Below are 20,649 nucleotides of genomic sequence, written 5' to 3'. Positions count from 1 at the left end.
AGACTGCTCTCCACTGACGGCCACACATCCAAGAGTATATGCAAAGGACCAACTGTAGTGCGAACCTTGATGGATTTTTATTTTATGTCAGGGGCAGGGGACACAAAACTGTGTTAGTAAGGAAAAGTGTATGGATCTGGCAAGAGTGGAGGAAGCAGGTTAGTATAATAAAAATTAAACACCACAGGCTACATACAGTTCAGTAACACTAGTGGTTTCAGCCACCTACTGGGAACTTGAGACCTGCCTCCTTGGGGTGAGGTTTCAAATTGCTTACAATGTGTTGTGCAGACATCTCTGGTAGTTTGAAGAAAACCAGAGGAGGGCGCTGCCTCTTCAAATGTGGTTAACATCTTATCCAAGTGGTGGCTTCACGTGACAGACTGTCACTGTACGTAAGGAGGTCCTTGTTTATGAGTTTCAATAAGGTCCTGAGAAGACTTGCCCTGTAAGTTTGGTGAACTCAAGAACCAAGTGTCATTGACTTCTACAGTCATGCTTCCTGACAGCTGTTCAATTCTGCTGTTCCTTTTAATGTTCAGTAAGTTACAATTACCTTAAGTGGTAGTGATGTCATTTTCTTACAGCTATGAAAGTCTTTACCTTTGTTCTCGTGTAGCACTGTTATTCCTTCTTATTTATTTATTTACTCATTCACTCACTCATTCATTTGTTTATTTTCAGGGATGAGCAATGGAGACTCAGTGACCCAGACAGAAGGCCTGGTTACTGTCACAGAGGGGTCACCTGTGATGCTGAACTGTACCTATCAGACTACTGATTCAGCACCTTATGTTTTCTGGTATGTGCAATATCTCAACAAAGCCCCTCAACTACTCCTGAAGGGCTTCACAGACAAGAAGAGGACAGAATACCAAGGGTTCTATGCCACTCTCCATAAGAGCAACAGCTCCTTCCACCTACAGAAGCCCTCAGTGCAGCTGTCAGACTCTGCCCTGTACTACTGTGCTCTGAGTGACACAGTGAAGGAGACTGCAGGGGAAGCTGCACACAAACCAAGGGTACAGGAGGGTGAGGGGAGTGGCCCTGTGAGGGAGAGCTGTGTATGTCTCTAAGTGGGGTTTGCTCAGCCTCCTGAAAAACAACAATACATTTCAGATCAAAGTCCCAGAAACCTAGGAATCTGTGGATATTTCTGACAACACAGGATGGAAGTCATTGCTGGAAACAACCCGCACTTTTATCCCCTGAAATACTCTTCTCCCCCCAAATTGGAGGACCTCTTACAGAAAACATCTCCAGAAAAACCCTGCCATTAGAATGTATCTCTTCCAAGATGTCTTACAAAATTTAGTGACTTAAATTCTCCAGCATCTTCTGTTATTGCCCCCACAAATTTATGACCCAAAAGAGGAACATAGACTCTAGTCTTTAAAAATAACCTTCAGTCTCACTTCACATGTATTTTAGATTCTTCTTATCATTTGTCCATGTAACAGAAAGTTACAGGCAGACTTCAGGTCTCAGCTGCTGTTCTATCACTGTGAAGAGAAACCATGACCAAGAGAACTTATCAAAGAAAGCATTTAATTGGAGCTTGACTAAGTTTTAGAGGGTGTGTCCATTACCATCGTTGTGGGGAACAGAGCAGCAGACAGGCGGGCATGTCCCTGGAGAAGTAGCTGAGGTCTTATACCTAATCACAAAAAAGGGCAGAGAGAGGGATAGCCTGGGCCTAGCTTTTTGGCTTTGAGATTCCAAAGACCACCAGTAATGACACACCTTTTCTGACAAGGTCACACGTGCTGACCTTCCTATACAATCCACAAACTGGAACTAAATGTTCAGATATATGAGTCTATGGGGATCATTCTCATTCAACTCACCACACTCCCCAACAGCTTCCAATCATTGAAGCTGCTCAGGAAATAAAGCTGATAGAACTCTGAAGATGCTGCCATGAGAGACAGCCCCTCCCCTTTCCTATACACTGTGTATGAGGCAGGCTAGTCATAAAGACTCTGTCCAGAAAGCCCTTAATGTCCACTCTCGTAGGCCACTGCACTGGCTTAAATCCTAAGGACCTGGTATTGGGATTAGAGTTATGTTCTCTGATAATTCTTCTGCAGTGTTGGAAAGGAAGCCAAGGTTTTGATCCTTCTCGATTCTGGAAACAAAATATTGGTTTAATGTAAAATTTCTAGTACTCATATTTATCTCTCTGTAAAGGAAGAAAGATCTTGAAACAAAGACCATGGTGTCTCTAAGAAAGATTTATGTTTGTGTTCACAGAGAACATTAAAATAGTATATGCTGTCTTACTGATTAGGAAGCAAAACTGAATGTCAAACAGAGTTTTTAAATCCCAAACACTACTTAAATGGCACAGCATAGAACTGAATCTCTCAGAAGAGTGCTTGTCAAACCTAGAATGAATGCCAAATCTAATTAAAAAAAATACCAGTTCCGGGTATGGGAAACCTCCCTTCAAGTTGTTAATTAGGGACTTAAGAGACTCCTCCAAATAAGACAGGCTAATGTCATTGCCCTTTATTGCCCTCACAGAATTTGAAGGTAAGACCCCATTTCTAATGACACCACATGCTTTAGATATAGGATTTGAAGGAACTCTGAACTGACCTGAAGATTCTTCTCTGAGCATGACTTCTCACAGTAGGTGAAGGTGCCATGTAAGAGTCCAGGGGAGAAAAGCAATAAATAATCCTGCTAAATTGTGTAAAGAGTATGAACCAAAACAAGGACCACCATGACAAGATATCCACATGGGTGCATATTACTGTCTGGGAGAGCAGCTCACAGCAGGGCAGGTCTCAACGTGAATCCCGGGAGTTAGGGTGTAGTATGACTTTTTTGTCTGAGGATTTAGGGACTATAGATCCATACACTCTATAGATGGTTTCCTTTCTTTTCTTTCTTTCTTTCTTTTTTTTGGATTTTTCCAGACAGAGTTTCTCTGTAGCTTTTGGTTCCTGTGTCCTGGAACTAGCTCTTGCAGACCAGGCTGGCCTCGAACTCACAGAGATCTGCCTACCTCTGCCTCCCGAGTGCTGGGATTAAAGACATGTGCCAACACCACCCGGCTACAGATGGTTTCTTTCAGAACTTTTCTTTATTCTTCTTTTGTACTCTCTGATTCTGTGTTCTATATTCTCTTTTCTTCTCTCTATCCAGAAATGACACTTTCTGTCTCTCTTGATGTTTTCACTCTAATTCTGTTTTTATTCTTCCTCATTCTCTCATTCTTGATGTTTTCCTTCTAACTCTACCTTTATTCTTGATGTTTTTCTTCTAACTCATTTTAGCGTTATCTTTATTCTTTCCCTTACAGGTTATATATATCAACAAAATAATTCAGGCAGTATAAAAATTACAGTGTGGTTACATTCTGTTTATTAAGTGCATGATTACAATGAATACAAGTAAAAAAAAATCTAACCTGTTTTCCATAGCCCTTACATGATTAAACATTTTACATAATACAGGTGAAAACAAATTTTCCCCAGAATATACATACATTTGAATTGATACAACTTGTAAATTAACAAAATGTAAGCAAGCAAGATATTCTTTTATTGTCAGGCTGGGTTTTCCAGTTACAAATAAAAGACCAATCACTTTCTTGCTTATCCCAAAATGTAATCTTATAAGAAATTCTAAAGGAATTCCAATAAAAACTTCTATATTTAAAAAAAAAGAATCAGTCCACTCTACTTTAATCTTTAGGGTACATTTCCATTCATCAATATTTTTATGTCATGAGATTGAGAGCAGAAATAAGTACAAGGAATTAATCTTTGCCTTTGACACCAACTCATCCTAGCAAGAAAAGCATGTCAGCTAATAATGCTGCTTTGTTCTTGTTTCCTGACCTTAATGAATTCCTCATTCAACTATGTGCCCTTCTAAAATTTTAAATTTTCTTCTTGGGTTTTCCACCTTAAAGCTATTCGACAAAATCATATTGATCTAACTTTAAGTTATTTTCAACACTTTGTTTCAGCTATGATGCACTCTGAAGCTTGTGAATGCATCTCCCAACCTTACAATTAACAGATTTTAGGCAAGCTGAGTTACTGAGACTTAATAAATTTTCTTAATCATTAACCATGACTCCTCATAGGAATTCATTTGTTTTAGCTGTGTTATATTTCCTTGTTTTACTTTTTAATCATTAAAACTCTATTTAAACTAACATTATTATGATCAATTAGACAGTACAGTTTAGGAAGAAATCATCTTCATAATCCATAGGAAAAATGTCCAGTAGAACAGCATATTTCTATGAGGCAAACATACTCTAACACAGGCATAGAGATCTCCCCACACCCACTCACATCATGCCACATACCAGAGAAAGATGGCAGCAGCAAGCATGTAAAGGCACAGCAGAAGCAAAGGGCATTCTGGAGTCTGTAGACAAGGAGCCTTGCCTATCAGAGATTTGTGGGGCCCATGACACTCTGGCCACCCATAATGGGGCCAGGCCATGTGGGCCCAGGGAAGCCTGGCCACACATGGAACCCAGGCCGCACAGCAGCCATAGCAGGTAGTGTCCAGGAACAGACCATCCAAAGGAAATTCCTAACATTCCAATCATTATAGATAGGATCACTTGCCAGTACACACCCATTACTTTTCACCAGGACATCCTTAGACAAATGTCAGTCAATCAGGAGTCCTGAGGATTATAAATCCCTCACACCTACCTTTGCTACTATAAAAATTCAACCCCAACTGAGCTCAGGGCTCTCCAATCACTCCAATATGGTAGAGACAAGGAGAGCCTGAGTTTGCAAACTTGCATAGGAATAAAGGTTCTTGGACCACGCATAATAGGCTCAACGTCCCCTATTCATGGCTACAAACCAAATATGAGTGAGTACATCCCATGTTCCTCTTTTTGGGTCTGGCTCACCTCACTCAGGATACTGCTTTCTATTTCCGTCCATTTGCCTGCAAAATTCAGGAAGTCATTGTTTTTTACTGCTGAGTAGTACTCTAATATGTACATATTCCATACTTTCTTCATCCATTCTTCCATTGAAGGACATCTAGGTTGTTTCCAGGTTCTGGTTATTACAAACAATGCTGCTATGAACATAGAGAAGCTAATTAAGAAGGTGAACCCAAAGAAAAACATTTAGGCGATGAAAGGAGACAGAGACAAAGACCCACATTGGAGCACCGGACTGAAATCTCAAGGTCCAAATCATGAACAGGAGACAGAGCACGAGCAAGGAACTTAGGACCGTGAGGGGTGCACCCACACACTGAGACAATGGGGATGTTCTATCAGGAAATCACCAAGGCCAGCTGGCCTGGGTCTGAAAAAACATGGGATAAAACCGGACTTGCTGAACATAATGGACAATGAGGACTACTGAGAACTCAAGAACAATGGCGATGGGTTTTTGATCCTACTGCACATACTGGCTTTGTGGGAGCCTAGGCAGTTTGGATGCTCACCTTACTAGACCTGGATGGAGGTGGGTGGTCCTTGGACTTCCCACAGGGCAGGGAACCCGGATTACTCTTAGGGGGACTTGATGGGGGAGGGGGAGGGAAATGGGAGATGATGGTGGGGAGGAGGCAGAAATCTTTAATAAATAAATAAATAAAAAAGAATAAAGGTTCTTTGCACTTGGTCTCCTAGTTGGTTTTGGTGTGACTCTGTGATCTGGGCATAACAGATTCACCCCTCAGGGATTCACCTCTGAAGGTATAATGCTGTCTACTGCTCCTCTGACATGGACATGGCCAGAGACAGGTACAATAGTAGCTCTTATATCTTTGGGGAAACTAATATATACCTTATTGAATTCAAGGTTGCTCACTAGCAATGAATTCCAGCCTGATACTATAAACCTAGCTAACTACACATGGCGGGAGAGGTCATAGACCCTAGAGAAGAACCCACTACAGCAGCCACTTTCCTAAATCAATGTAACTTCTAACTGTATTCTAAATTCTTATGATTACACACTGCTGGAGATGAACTATAGTCAACCCCAGTCTCCAGTCAGAGAAACTAGAGCGTGGATGTGAACTCAGAGGCTAAACACACGCAGAAGGCTTACCTGAGGGGGAAAATCTTAATTTTCCTGTCTTTGTTTTTCTCTTAGCCATTTTATACCACCTAAGATAAAAATCTCCATGCAAGAAGAAAATTACCTCATAACTGAAAATTATGTATTTTCCACATCAAATTAAAATCCTTACATGGGAAGACATCACAATATGACCATAAGTTACATGCTTTATTAGAAGTCCACATGTAATTAAACATTTTCATTTCTATTAATTTTTCAGCCATAACATCTTTACCCTCAAGCAATGCTTCTTTTATTATTGATTAACTAAGTTTTAAGCAAGTCAAGTATATTTCAGCCAGTCCCTTTGTACTGGCAGGCAGCCATTTGTGGTTATAGTGTAGCAGATTTTTATCCTAATTTTAGTCTACAGAACCTTAATCAAGTGGTCTAGCAAACCATTTGTATTACATACAGTAGGGTCTTTTAATTTCCTTTCACAACTCTGTTTTCTCAAAGTGCACACTAAAACCTGAGATTAATTCTGTAATCTACATGACCAAGGAACTCAGACCTAACCTTGGATGTAGAGACATAACTGTCTTCTTTAATCATCAGACTGTTCATTCATAGTGAGAACTAACTTGTGTATAATGCATGAAACCTCCTTGTATTAATTTTCCATCTTAAGCCAGTCTCACATCTCTAAGTTTTATTGCTCTATGAAAATCTTCTTCATTATGATCTGCAAATAAGGAGAGGGATTTTCCCATAAAACAATCACACTGTACGGGATACAGTGGAATTCTCCCACTCAACAATCATACCATGCCAAATTCGTAAGTAGATGAAGTAGCAAGCAGGAGAAAGGCCAGGAGAAGTAAGGGACAAGATGCATACAACCCCCCATAATTGGAGTGGGGGCTTTTTCTCTCCAGAGTACACTCTTCCTAGCTGTACTTACTGGTGAGCCATACTCCATAAACTTCATTGTCGACTGCAGCTCCTCCAACATGGCCACTGCCAATATACACAGATAAGTATAGTTCTAAACCCTGATGAAAGTAGTTTCATTTTGAAACAGAGAGTCACTACTACAGTCATAGACAACTGGTCAAAGAGCAGATAGTAACTATTGTGGAATCTCTAGTTCCAGTTAATACATCTACAATGCAATTCCCACACCTAATGCTACAGAACATCACAGAAATGGAGCAGGAGGGACTGCAAGAACAAGAGAACCAGGACACCAGCTGAGAGGAGGACATGAGGGAGAAAACTTATTCATTGCCAATGTGAATGCAAATGGACCCAAACAATATGGAAATCAGTATGGAGGTTCCTCTGAAGCTGACCACAGATCTATCACAAGATCTAGCTGTACCAGTCCTGAGCAATTAACTAAAAGATTCTGTATTTTTCCACAGAGACACTGGCTCTTCCAAGTGCATTGCTGCTCTATTCACAATCATTGGGAATTGGAAACAGTCTAGACGTGCATCAACTGATGAGCGAATTGTGAAAATGTGGCACATTTACACAGTGGGTCATGCTTTAATAAGAGAAATGAAATTATAAGAATTTCAGGTAATTTGGTGGAACTGGAAACAGTCACCTGAGCAAGGTAACCCAGACAGAGGAAAAGAAGCTGAGTATTACTCTAGCTTTAAATATGTTTGTCTCATTTGGAAAATCCACAGATGTTGGGTATCAATAAGAGGCTGTGAGGGAGGAGGGGATCTTCAAGGGAAGGAGAAACAGAAAAAAAACTTCCATAAAAGAACAAATAAGAGGGCAGGATGGAGGGAGGAATGTCAGGGAGGGATAACTAACCCTAAAGACCTGAACAAAACAGTATAGGAAACCTGTTATAGAAACTTCCTGAAACATATACTCAAACTAAAGTGGAGCCTAGCAATAACCTATGAGTATAAACACACATATAGAAGGCACTTTGTCAATTATTTTCATAATGAAAACTCTATGATGCATCTCTCTACTGTTACAAGTGTACAGTGCATTGCCCTGAGTAGTCACCACATGCAATAGCACACCAGCACTGCTGGTCCTGCCACTCTGGAATGCAGCATTCCTATCTTGGTTTCCCCCAATCCACTTCCTTCTTATGTAGTAATATTTTAAACATTTAGAACAAACCTTGACTGTAGCAGTAGTATTCCAGTTTTTAAAATGCATCCCAAAACTATGAACCCATCCCATGTATACTTTATCATTATGTTCCTGATTCTTCTTCTCCTGCAGAGATTTCACTTCAATTATTTCACAGGGGAAGATTCTTTTTCTCTGTCTTTTTTAATGTGTGTGAGAGTGGGTCTGTGTAAATATGTTTTTTTTTCCCCTACAGGTTCTGGGGAGATCAAAAAAGAGCATCAGGTTCCTTGAAGCTGGAGTTACAGGCAGCTGTGAGCCATCTCAAGTAGATGTCGGGGAGGGAACTATGGCCTCCTAAAATGACAAGAACTTATCCACTGAGCCATCTCTCAGGTCCCAGTAAAGGGTCTTTAGTCAGAACATGCATCTGTTTCCTGAGTAAAACTTATAACTGTTGTAGAGGTATGGAGAGAGTGGACATCCTTGGCGTGTTCCTGATTTTAGTGGGATGGCTTTGAATTTTTCTCCACTTAATTTAATGTTAGCTGTCGGCTTGCTGTAAATAGCTTTAATTATATTTAGGTATGAACCTTTTATCCCTAATCTCTCCAAGAATTTTATCATAAAGGGGTGTTGAATTTTGTCGAATGCCTTTTCAGCATCTAATGAAATGATCATATGGTTTTTTCTTTCAGTTTATTTATATGGTGGATTATGTTGATAGATTTGCGTATGTTGAACCAGCCCTGCGTATCTGGGATGAAGCCTACTTGATCATAATGAATAATTTTTCTGATGTGTTCTTGGATTTGGTTTGCCAGTACTTTATTGAGAATTTTTGCATTGATGTTCATGAGTGAGATAGGCCTGTAATTCTCTTTCTTGGTTGGGTCTTTGTGTGGTTTTGGTATCAGGGTAACTGTAGCTTCATAAAAGGAATTTGGTAATGACTCTTTGGTTTCTATATTTTGAAATACATTAAGAAGTATAGGTATTAGCTCTTCTTGGAAGTTCTGGTAGAACTCAGCGTTGAAACCATCTGGTCCTTCAATATAGTGCTTGAAGTTCTAGCAATAGTGATAAGACAACATAAGGGGATAAAGGGGATTCGTATTGGAAGGAAGAAGTTAAGCTTTCGTTATTTGCAGATGATATGATAGTATACCTAAGCGACACCAAAAACTCTATCAAAGAACTCCTACAGCTGATAAACACCTTTGGGAATGTGGCAGTATACAAGATCAACTCCAAGAAATCAGTTGCCTTCCTATACACTAAGGATAAAGAAGCAGAGAGGGAAATCAGAGAAACATCACCTTTCACGATAGCCACAAATAGCATAAAATATCTTGGGGTAACTCTGACCAAGGAAGTGAAAGATCTATTTAACAAGAACTTTAAGTCAATGAAGAAAGAAATCGATGAGGACACCAGAAAACGGAAGGATCTCCCTTGGTCTTGGATTGGGAGGATCAACATAGTAAAAATGGCAATTCTACCAAAAGCAATCTATAGATTCAATGCAATCCCCATCAAAATCCCCTCAAAATTCTTCACAGATCTGGAAAAGACAATAATCAACTTTATATGGAAAAACAAAAACCCAGGATAGCCAAAACAATCTTATACAATAAAGGATTGTCTGGAGGCATTACCATCCCTGACTTCAAACTCTATTACAGAGCTACAGCATTGAAAACAGCTTGGTATTGGCATAGAAACAGAGAAGTTGACCAATGGAATCGAATAGAAGACCCTGGCTTTAACCCACAAACCTATGAACACCTGATTTTTGATAAAGGAGCTAAAAGTATAAAATGGAAAAAAGAGAGTATCTTCAACAAATGGTGCTGGCAAAACTGGATGTCAATCTGTAGAAGAATGAAAATAGATCCATATCTATCACCATGCACAAAACTCAAGTCCAAATGGATTAAAAACCTCAATATCAGTCCAAACACACTGAACCTGATAGAAGAGAAAGTGGGAAGTACTCTACAACACATGGGCACAGGAGACCACTCCCTATGTATAACGCCAGCAGCACAGACATTAAGGGCCTCATTGAATAAATGGGACCTCATGAGACTGAGAAGCTTCTGTAAAGCAAAGGACACTGTCACTAAGACAAAAAGGCAACCCACTGACTGGGAGAAGATCTTCACCAACCCCGCAACTGACAAAGGTCTGATCTCCAAATATATAAAGAAGTCAAGAAACTAGACCGTAAAGGGCTAACCAATCCAATTAAAAAATGGGGCAAGGAGCTGAACAGAGAATTCTCAACAGAAGAAGTTCGAATGGCCAAAAGACATTTAAGGTCATGCTCAACTTCCTTAGCGATCAGGGAAATGCAAATCAAGACAACTTTAAGATACCATCTTACACCTATCAGAATGGCTAAAATAAAAAACACCAATGATAGCCTTTGCTGGAGAGGTTGTGGAGAAAGGGGTACACTCATCCATTGCTGGTGGGAATGCAAACTTGTGCAATCACTTTGGAAAGCAGTGTGGCAGTTTCTCAGGAATTTCGGGATCAACCTACCCCTGGACCCAGCAATACCACTCTTGGGAATATACCCAAGAGATGCTCTATCATACAACAAAAGTATATGCTCAACTATGTTCATAGCAGCATTGTTTGTAATAGCCAGAACCTGGAAACAACCTAGATGCCCTTCAATGGAAGAATGGATGAAGAAAGTGTGGAATATATACACACTATAGTACTACTCTGCAGTAAAAAACAATGACTTCCTGAATTTTGCATACAAATGGACGGAAATAGAAAACACTATCCTGAGTGAGGTGAACCAGACCCAAAAAGAGGAACATGGGATGTACTCACTCATATTTGGTTTCTAGCCATAAATAAAGGACATTGAGCCTATAATTCGTGATCCTAGAGAAGCTAAATAAGAAGGTGAACCCAAAGAAAAACATATAGGCATCCTCCTGAATATTAACCTTCATCAGGCGATGAAAGGAGACAGAGACAGAGACCCACATTGGAGCACCGGACTGAAATCTCAAGGTCCAAATCAGGAGCAGAAGGAGAAAGCAGGACCTCCAGGGGTGCACCCACACACTGAGACAACAGGGATGTTCTATTGGGAACTCACCAAGGCCAACTGGCCTGGGTCTGTAAAAGCATGGAATAAAACCGGACTCGGTGAACATAGTGGACAATGAAGACTACTGAGAACTCAAGAACAATGGCAATGGATATTTGATCGTACTGCACGTACTGGCTTTATGGGAGCCTAGGCAGTTTGGATGCTCACCTTACTAGACCTGGATGGAGGTGGGTGGTCCTTGGACTTCCCACAGGGCAGGGAACCCTGATTGCTCTTAGGGCTGACAAGGGAGGGGGACTTGGTCGGGGTGGGGGAGGGAAATGGGAGGCAGAGGCGGGGAGGAGGCAGAAATCTTAAATAAATAAATAAATAAATAAATAAATAAATAAATAACATAACATAACATAACATAACTGTTGCTTACCTAGTGTGCTAGGCTCTGTGTGCAACTGTGGTTCGTTGTCATTGGGAATGGTTGGTCCTCTCCTGCTTCCAGGATCCCTAACTGCATATAACACAAGGGTCATCTCAAAACACCCCCCATGCTGTCCTCTACTCAGACTCTCAGCCAGGTCTGGTTTGGCAGAAGCTTCAGACTCATAAGGCTGGGAGGAAACTCTGCAGTGTCTGGCCTCGCATGCTTCCTGCCTAGGTCTGGCCTCGCATGCTTCCTGCCTAGGACTGACTGGTTGCAGGAGTTGCAAGCTGTTCACACCCTTCAGCACACCCCTCCTAAATTGGAATGCTGCCTGCAGAGCAACTGCTGGCCTGTCCAAATTTGTTTGGTGGACTGCTTCAGTAGGGTATGTAATATGTTGTGGCTCCTGTATTCTTCTGCCTAATACTCATGGATGCCAGTGGGAGATTTGCCTGGGTGAGTTTTTAAATCACAGGAGCCCACTCTGAGAGCCTGAGTCAGTCTGAACCAACCTGCTCTGTTGGTATACCTGGGATATGCAGGACACACAGACTGTCAATGGGAAACAATACATTTGGAAGATTTAGAAGAATTAAGAAAGCAATATCTGTGAGCCAAACATCATCAATACACCCTAAAACACCTAGGACACAAAGAACAGTCTCCTAAGGATTTTATCTGAGGTAAATTATCTAATAAACTTAACTTTAACTTGATAAATACATAATTAGATTTCTTTTAAAATTTTTGAACTTCTTCCATGCCAATTGCAGATAATATCACCATTCAGGAATTTAAATTCTTTTTTTGTTTCTACTATGGATGTAATTTTAGAAGAGATATAGGACCTACCTGGGACATAAACACTTTTAGATATAGTTATTATTAATCTGATAATTCATATCATATCATTAGAAAATAGTTTGATAACAGTTCCAAAAATAAAAAACTTATTGAAATGATACAGACTTTACAGAGTGTAAATGAGAGATTAGGTGAAGGATAGGACTTACACACTTTTAGGTAGAGTTACTATTAGTCTTATAATTCATATCATATCTTTAGAAAATAGTTTGATAACAGTGCCAAGAATAAGAAATTTATTGAAATGATACAGACTTTACAGAGTTGAAATGAGAAATTAGGTGAGGGATTCATTTCATTGATTTGACAATGATAAATTCACAAGAAAAATTCACTCCATTGACCATGGAAATGATAAATTAGCAGACAAAATTCATTCTGTGTCAAATGATTATAAAAAACTGGCAGATAGAACATTGCTTTCAAAAGGAAATCTGCATGTAATAGAGATAATCTCTAAGGACCAAAAGGTATCATTAAAGGATAAAATGAAATCTTTAAAATCATATGTGAATAATGAAAACAAAAAACTGATTGTCTAGTGAAACCTCTGGAATTATTCACTGTTTAGGAGGTTCAGACCTAACAGAAATTGTGATATATAGATTTCAATCCTTAGAATAATTTATTAAAACTGATGTTTTTTAAAAAAAAGAGTGTTAAGGCATAGATAAAAGAGATTAAAGGTACTGGTACCCTCCAGTAACTTACAGAGTCAGAGATGACTTGCCTAAATTCTTGAGTTTACCTGCTATGATCTATCCTACTAACATTTGTGACAAGCCAGCAAATAACAAAAATTCCAAAGGTTATGCAGACTCACAATGGGAAGCAATACATATGGAAGATTTAAAAGATATTAAAGGAGGCAATAGTTTCTTTTGCTTTGCATTCAACATATGTGAGGCTGTTGCTAAACACATGATCTTCAAAAAATAGGATTACCCCAACTGACTGAATTCAATTAGTCTTCAAAGTATCAGAATATGATCCTCTGTTACAATGGAAAAGCTATTGAAGAGAAGAATAAAAAGCTCTTAAACAGCAAAGTAAGATTAGAGGTTACAAAGTTTCCCAAATTCTTGGTGAGGTCTATTAAGCTGATATAAATAATCAGGCTACATACAACGAACACACCTTGTCACCATGCCATACAGCAGCATTGAATGCTAGGGACAAGATTCAAGAACTAGGGAAAAGAATTGAGAAATATAGTAAAGTTACACAAGGCTCAAAAGAGCCCTTCAGTGACTTTCTGTAAATATTGACTAAATTTATAAATATAGAATTATCAGATCAAGAAACTAGATGATTGCTCATTGAATCTCTGGCTTTTAGAAATGCTTATCTAAAATGCAAAAAAGTAATTGGGCCTTTAAAGATCAGATTAGCACCTATAGATGAATGTATCTTACACACATTCAATGCTGAGTCTCATAGCTTTAGTGATGAGGACAAGATAGGAGAGGCAATTTCCAAAAGCCTGAGGGGACATCAAAATGCAAAATGTTTTAATTGTGGTATAATTGGCATCTGAAATGAAATTGTGGGCAGGGCATTCCTAGAAATAATGTTTCTTCTAGGAATGACCTAAATAGAAGACCCCAACCTTCTTAATTATGTAGAAGATTTACAAAGGCAAACATTGTACCAATGAATGCATATCAATAAGAGACAAACAAGGCAACCCTCTACCTCTGGGAAATTCCTTAGGGAGCCTCTCACAGGCCTCCAAGTTGAACCTGGTCCAGACTTTTATAAATGACCAAAGACCAACCTAAGGGTACAAATAAATGACATTGTAATTAAGGGATTATTAGACACAGATACAGATGTGATTTTATTAATATAGAATCATGGCATCCAAATTGGCCTCTACAGGTGGTAGATGTTCAATTCCTAAGAATTGGAAGCCTATCTTAAATAAAACAAAGCACAAGATGAGTTGAATGCATAGGACTAGAAGGACAGAAAGGAAGGTTGAGGTCATATGTGACTAATGTAACAGTGCATCTTTGGAGTTGTGATCTGTTGCAACAATGGAATATCCAGTATAGCAATCCTTAAGTCTCAGAAATAGAACCTGAAAGACTGTAAAAGATTCTATTTCTGTGCTTGGCATATTTAAAGTTGTATTAGCTAGGTTCTCTAGATGCAGAGGTATATACTCCACATAGATTGGAAATCTTCAAACCCTTCAAATACCTATAGAATATGGCATTTAAATGTTCTAATAATTTAAAATTCTGTTGCCCTGAGACAAGATTGCTCCTGAAAGCACCAAGTTTTTCCTGAGAGAATGGTGGGCACCAAAGGCACTGCATATGGAGCTTGCATTCTTCCTGGCAAAACTACCCTATCAGTCAAAGAACTGCCCTTGCCTCAACTGCTGACAGTTAGTACACTGTTCAAACTTGACAAGCAGGATACAAGGAAAAGTGACTGCTGAACCTTGCCAGGACAAGGTAGAAAAGTCTTTTGAATCTCCCAGCTTTTGGACAATGGTCTGTCAGATATTCTAGGCCTATAGCCAAAGTTGCTTACCCCAGTGTTGTTGAGAGATATTGGGTGACTGTCCAAGTAGCCAGTTGGTTTTTTGTCATTTCTCACATCTTCTGCAAATCATTTGCTTGTACTTCCTGCTTATTCTGGTCATATTTTCCTTCTCAGATCTTTAATGGGGTTGAAGACTAAATAGTCACAGTTACTATCCTCTCATATCTTAACTAAGAGCATATTGTGTACTAGATTCAGATTCTTCAGGATATGACAGCTATTGGAGTAATCTCTGCAAGTTACTATTTATATATGTTCTGGACATTTAGTATGTGTTTTTTACTTGATGTTGCTCTTTTTGGTTGTAGTTCATTTTTGTTTACATTAATATTCTTTCTTTCTCCTGAACAATATGTGATAATCATTTGTATTATATATAGCCTTGTATTAGGTTTAGAACTTTTTCATTTAGACAGAAAAGAAGTGTAGTGAGTGTTCACTCAGTCCATGACCTTGTATATCTGGCCTGATGGAGGTTGTGCTTCTTCCCTGCAATGCGACCTCTTAAAAGGAAGGAGGGATAGGGTCACACTGGCTTGGGTGATGAAGACCAGATCAGGCTGCATGAAGTGTGTGATCATTCTCCAGCTTTCAAAGAACTTTACAATCGGATTCACCATTTCCTGTATTTGTGAGTGCATTTATCCTTTTTTCATATCTTAATAAATTCTTGTTATTCCTTAAGCAGATGTATGTGGATTTCTCACTACAGCCCTGAGAGGAAAAGTTTAATGAAGACATTCCATTTAGTGTTCTAAGTTCTCCTATTCTCTGCCCATGTTCCAGTTGTGGAGTTGTGTGCCCATATGTTTGCTCCCATCTACTGCAAGTGGAATTTTCCCTTATGATGGTTGAATAAAACATTGATCTATGCATGTAGCAGAAAGAATGAGTAATAGTTCATTGTGAAAATGTGCCACATATTCATTATCTATCTCTTAGTGGACATCAAATCTGTTTCTAATCTGGCTACTATTAATAGAACCAAAATGAAAATCATTAAGCAAGGGCCTCTGTAGCAGGGTATAGAGCCCTATGAGTATATGCCCAAATGTAGTATTGCTGAATCTTGAGGTAGATATATTTCTGTCTTCTTCTTTTTTTTCTTTGTTTGTTTTTTGAGACAGGGTTTCTCTGTGGTTTTGGAGTCTGTCCTGGAACTAGCTCTTGTAGACCAGGCTGGTCTCGAACTCATAGAGATCCGCCTGCCTCTGCCTCCCGAGTGCTGGGATTAAAGGCATGCGCCACCACCTCCCAGCTATTTCTGTCTTCTTGAAGAAACACAACACTTACTATCATAGTAACTATTAATGTTTGCACTCTTAATTGCAGTGGATGAATGTTCATTTCCCTTGAACTGGATCCTCACCAGCATGTCATTTGTTTTATTGATTTTGGCCATTCTGACAAGTGTTAGATTCTCATAGTGCTTTTAATTTGCATTTTCTTGATGAGTAAGGATTTTGAACATTTACGTGTTTCTCACCAATATGTGTTTCATTTTTCAAGAATTCTGTTTAGATCTCTATTCAATTTTAAATGGATTATTTCTTTTCTTGATTTTTAGTCTTTTTAGTTCTTTATGTATTTTAGATAGTAATCCTATAACAGATGACTAGTTCTCACTGATATTTTTCCTCTCTGTAAACTGATACTTTGTTCAAATGATGGTGTCATTTGCCCATACATAAGCTTTTCAATTTCTTGATGTTCCATGTATTGATTATTGATTCCAGTGACTGTGCCTTTGTTGTCGTGTTCAGACAATGTTTTCCTCTACAAATGAGTTCAAGGCTATTCCACCTTTCTCTTCTATTAGATTTAGAATATCTGGATGTATTTTGAGGTCTTTGATCCATTAGGCTTGCATTTTGTACAGGGGATAAAAAATATTCTAGATGCATTCTTTTATATGTAGCCACTCACTTTGAACAGCATATTTAGTTAGAGATGTGTTCTTTTTTATCTGGTATGTATTTCTGCCTTCTTTATCAAATGAGGTGTTCATTGGTGTGTGTGATTTATATCTGGGTCTTCAATTATTTTCTATTGATCAGTATGTCTGTGTTTGTGATAATAGCATGCTGTTTTCTCTCCACAACTCTGTAATACAATTGAAATCAGGAGTGGCAAAATTTTATCCAGTTCTTTTATTATCCATGACTATTTTAGCTATGCTGAGTTGTATGCATTTGCATTGAAGCAGAAAATTATTTGTTTCCTGATACTGTGAAGAACTGAGTTGGAATTCTGTCAGAGATTGCACTGAATCTGTTAATTGCTTTTGGTAGGATGGCTACTTTCACTATATTAGTCCTACCCATTAATGAGCGTGGAGATATTTTCATTATTTGATGTCTTCTGTTTCTTTTTTCCAAATTTTAAAAGACTTAATATACAAGTTTTTCCACTGCAAGGTTAGAGTTTATCCAAGATATTTTATTATTTTTGAGGATACTTTACAAGTATAGCTTCCCTGATGGCTTTCAAAGGTTTTTAGATTTAATCATGTTTTTATTTTGTTTTTTTGTCAAGATGTCCATTTCTCTTACCTTGTCTACAATGCCTGGGGTTCCTCTTCTCTGTCTGCATTCCCAGATAGACAGTGTTTGTAGTCATTCACAGTTGAGACAAAGAAAAGGAAATGGGCTAGAATCAGAGGGCACTGGGAGGGTCCACAGGAAGCAGGAAAGATGGGTTTCGTATAAGGTTTGGCAGATTCTCTAGGGATCCACCACTGCTCTTCTGTCAGAAATTCAGTCTAGATGCTGGGGAGTGAGAGAAATGGACGGTGCCACTTTCAAGACCAAATGACTTCTGAAAACTTTCCTAAGGGTAAGCTATGTGTATTTGTGACTCCAGGACAACCTCTCTGGAAATTAACTTAAATGCATAAAAACATCATATCTGTATTGTCAAAAAGAACTCACTGAAATAGAAAAAAATATTTTTTTCTTACAACACAAAGTCCATGAAAGACTTGAAGAAATCTTTTTCCAAAGTATCATAGCTTTAAGGATACATACTGACTCTGCATCTGAGAAAAGGAGAGATGTTTGGTGAGTGATCAAAGCACTCTGAGATATGGTAGTGGATTAGGAGACAGTTCAAGACAGAAGAAATGTTGTTACACACACACACACACATGAACATATAACATATATATTTACATATGAAAACATTATATATATATATATATATATATATATATATATATATATATATATGCATGAGCATGCCATGTTAGATTTAAATATAAGAAGCAAACTCACAAGTGCGTAAAAATACCGTTCTTGATCTCTCAACACTAGAACTCACTTGACCTGACATATTTCTGTTTTATGTTTCTGAGTCCCTCATAGGTCAGAGAACACTAAAGCAGAGGCTTCTCTGGTTAAGAGTGCAACCACAAGGTGGGAGTAGATCTCAACATCTGGGGTGTAGGCAGAGGACTCACTTCCTTGTATGCTGATTGTGCAGGTTTAGGGCAAAAGCACAGCCTTTTTCTCAGTGACTGAGTTGATGACTCAAGAGGTAAAATTGTTCTTAAGAAAGAACAACACCCCAATAGCTGTAGTTGACCTCCTAGACATCACAATTATACCCTGGATCTTAATTTAATTGGAAGAACAATGAAGACATATGTCCCTACTTTATTCATATTCTTGTGGCTGCAACTGGATGGTGAGTTAATATTTTAAGACCTCTGAATACTCAGTGGATATTTCTGAGATATCCAGGAGAAACTATATTTCATTCAACTTTTCTCTATTGACTGTAGAAAAAGAGAATTCTGGAAAGTGATGACCTGACAATCATTCTCCTTTCTCTCCATCTTTCTGCATAGGTCTGAGCCAAGGTGAGCAGGTGGAGCAGCGTCCTTCCATGCTGAGAGTCCAGGAGGGAGCCAGAGCTGTCATCAACTGCACATATGTAGACAGTACCTCGTACTACTTTCCTTGGTATAAGCAAGAACCTGGAAAGCATCCTAAGCTGATTATTGACATTCGTCCAAATGTGGAAAGAAAGCAGGACCAAAGATTGATCATTTCACATGATAAGAAAACCAAACAATTTTCTCTGCACATCACAGACACCCAGCCTGGAGACTCTGCCATGTACTTCTGTGCTGCAAGTGCACACTGCTCCCCAGGCACTTGCAGCCTGTTCTAAAACCTGCCACAGGCCTGGAGCCCCATCCACATCCTGTGTAACAGGCCTTCCAGTGCAGCACGTGCCAGTTATTAGTTTGCAAGTGACAACTACAGTGTAGATATTAAAAACACAAAATGATAAAGATAACTTCAAGTCACTCAAAATAATTTAGAAGAGTTTTCTCCTTTCTTTTTTAATTTTTTAAAAAAAGTTCAGTTGCAGTGTTATGATTTTTCTTTCCCTTTCTTTCCTCCAGCCCCTTCTATATATCCCTCTCCTCAACCCCTCTAAAATGCATAGTCTTTTTAACTACTAATAATTTTTATTATTAAGTTATTATTTTAAAATTAACTTATTATCTTTTTAACTATTATTACATGTGTGTAAATGTAATTAGCTGTGTTTGATTATTGTTGTTTGTATGTATATAATTTTAGGACTGACAACTTGATATTGGATAGCCAATTAGGGAGATTATTCTCAGAGTTGAAAAAATGAAAAAATCTTTTTCTCTACCTAAATTGTGTGTAGTTTTTGTCTAGAGATTGGGCTACTATGAGATTTAAGCAGCGAGATAGGAGATGAATATCAAAGGGATACAAATGGAAAAATAAATCAAATTATTATCAGGTGATATGATATTCTATCTAAGAGATCCTAAACACTCTACCATATATTTCCTACAAATTATCAGTGAGTTCTGCTACATAGTAGGATACCAAATACACTTACAAACATCAGGAGACTTTCTGTATGTTACCAGTAAACATGCTGAGAAAGAGATCATCCACTGATACCTGTTCACTACAGCTTCAATAGTAAAATATCTAGGAATAAACCTAATAAGGGAAGTTAAATACTTCTACAAGAAAAACTTTAAATCTCTGAAGAAAAGGGCTGAGGAAGACACTAGAAAATGGAAAATTCTCCCCTGTTCATGAATTAGTAGAATTAAAGTTGTAGAAATGACCACTTTACTAAAACTGAATTAAAGATTTAGTGCATTCACAATTGAACCCCACAACATCCTTCACAGAAATAGGAAATAAAACACCTATATCCATATGGAAGCACTCAGAACATGAAATAGACAAGACCAAAAGAGAAATGCTACACAGCATATAATAGTTAAAACATTAATTATACAGAGAAAAGAAAGTATAATGAAAACTGGCCACGAAAAAAAAATAGGTCACATTTAAAAACAGAAATTGATATTAATCTATTAATAACTGGCAATTTCGATACCCTACTTTCTCGGGTAAAGAAATCACCTGGACAAAATGTCAAAAGAGAAGCCATCAGAATAAGTTGAAATTCTACACCAAGTGGACTGAACAGATACTAGCAAATACTCTATACAAATGGCAGAAAATGCATAATCTATTCATTAGTACATTGAAGATTTTCCAGAATGGACCACATCCTAGAACTTAAAAAAAATCTTTACAAAT

General features: G+C 38.4%; 1 protein-coding gene across 1 annotated transcript; it reads left to right on the top strand.

Moving 5' to 3' along the window:
- The first annotated feature begins 495 nt into the window (after window positions 1–495).
- LOC130884701 (uncharacterized) lies at window positions 496–19,213 on the top strand. The gene is made up of 4 exons (XM_057785845.1): window positions 496–541; window positions 685–1,064; window positions 8,377–8,434; window positions 18,888–19,213. The coding sequence occupies exons 1-4, from the start codon at window positions 496–498 to the stop codon at window positions 19,211–19,213; spliced, it is 810 nt and encodes a 269-aa protein (XP_057641828.1).
- Window positions 19,214–20,649: the final 1,436 nt, after the last annotated feature.

This window comes from Chionomys nivalis, chromosome 12, assembly GCF_950005125.1.
Source record: "Chionomys nivalis chromosome 12, mChiNiv1.1, whole genome shotgun sequence".
Lineage (NCBI taxonomy): Eukaryota > Metazoa > Chordata > Mammalia > Rodentia > Cricetidae > Chionomys > Chionomys nivalis.
This window is presented reverse-complemented; position numbering and strand designations above follow the sequence as displayed.

What these genes read in the sequence shown, in the direction of transcription:
- LOC130884701 (XM_057785845.1), top strand. Translation starts at nt 496, where the DNA reads ATGCTTCCTGACAGCTGTTCAATTCTGCTGTTCCTTTTAATGTTCA. An exon ending in GCTGTTCCTTTTAATGTTCA is followed by an intron (nt 542 to 684) that starts GTAAGTTACAAT and finishes GTTTATTTTCAG; the next exon opens with GGATGAGCAATGGAGACTCA. An exon ending in GCCCTGTGAGGGAGAGCTGT is followed by an intron (nt 1,065 to 8,376) that starts GTATGTCTCTAA and finishes TTTCCCCTACAG; the next exon opens with GTTCTGGGGAGATCAAAAAA.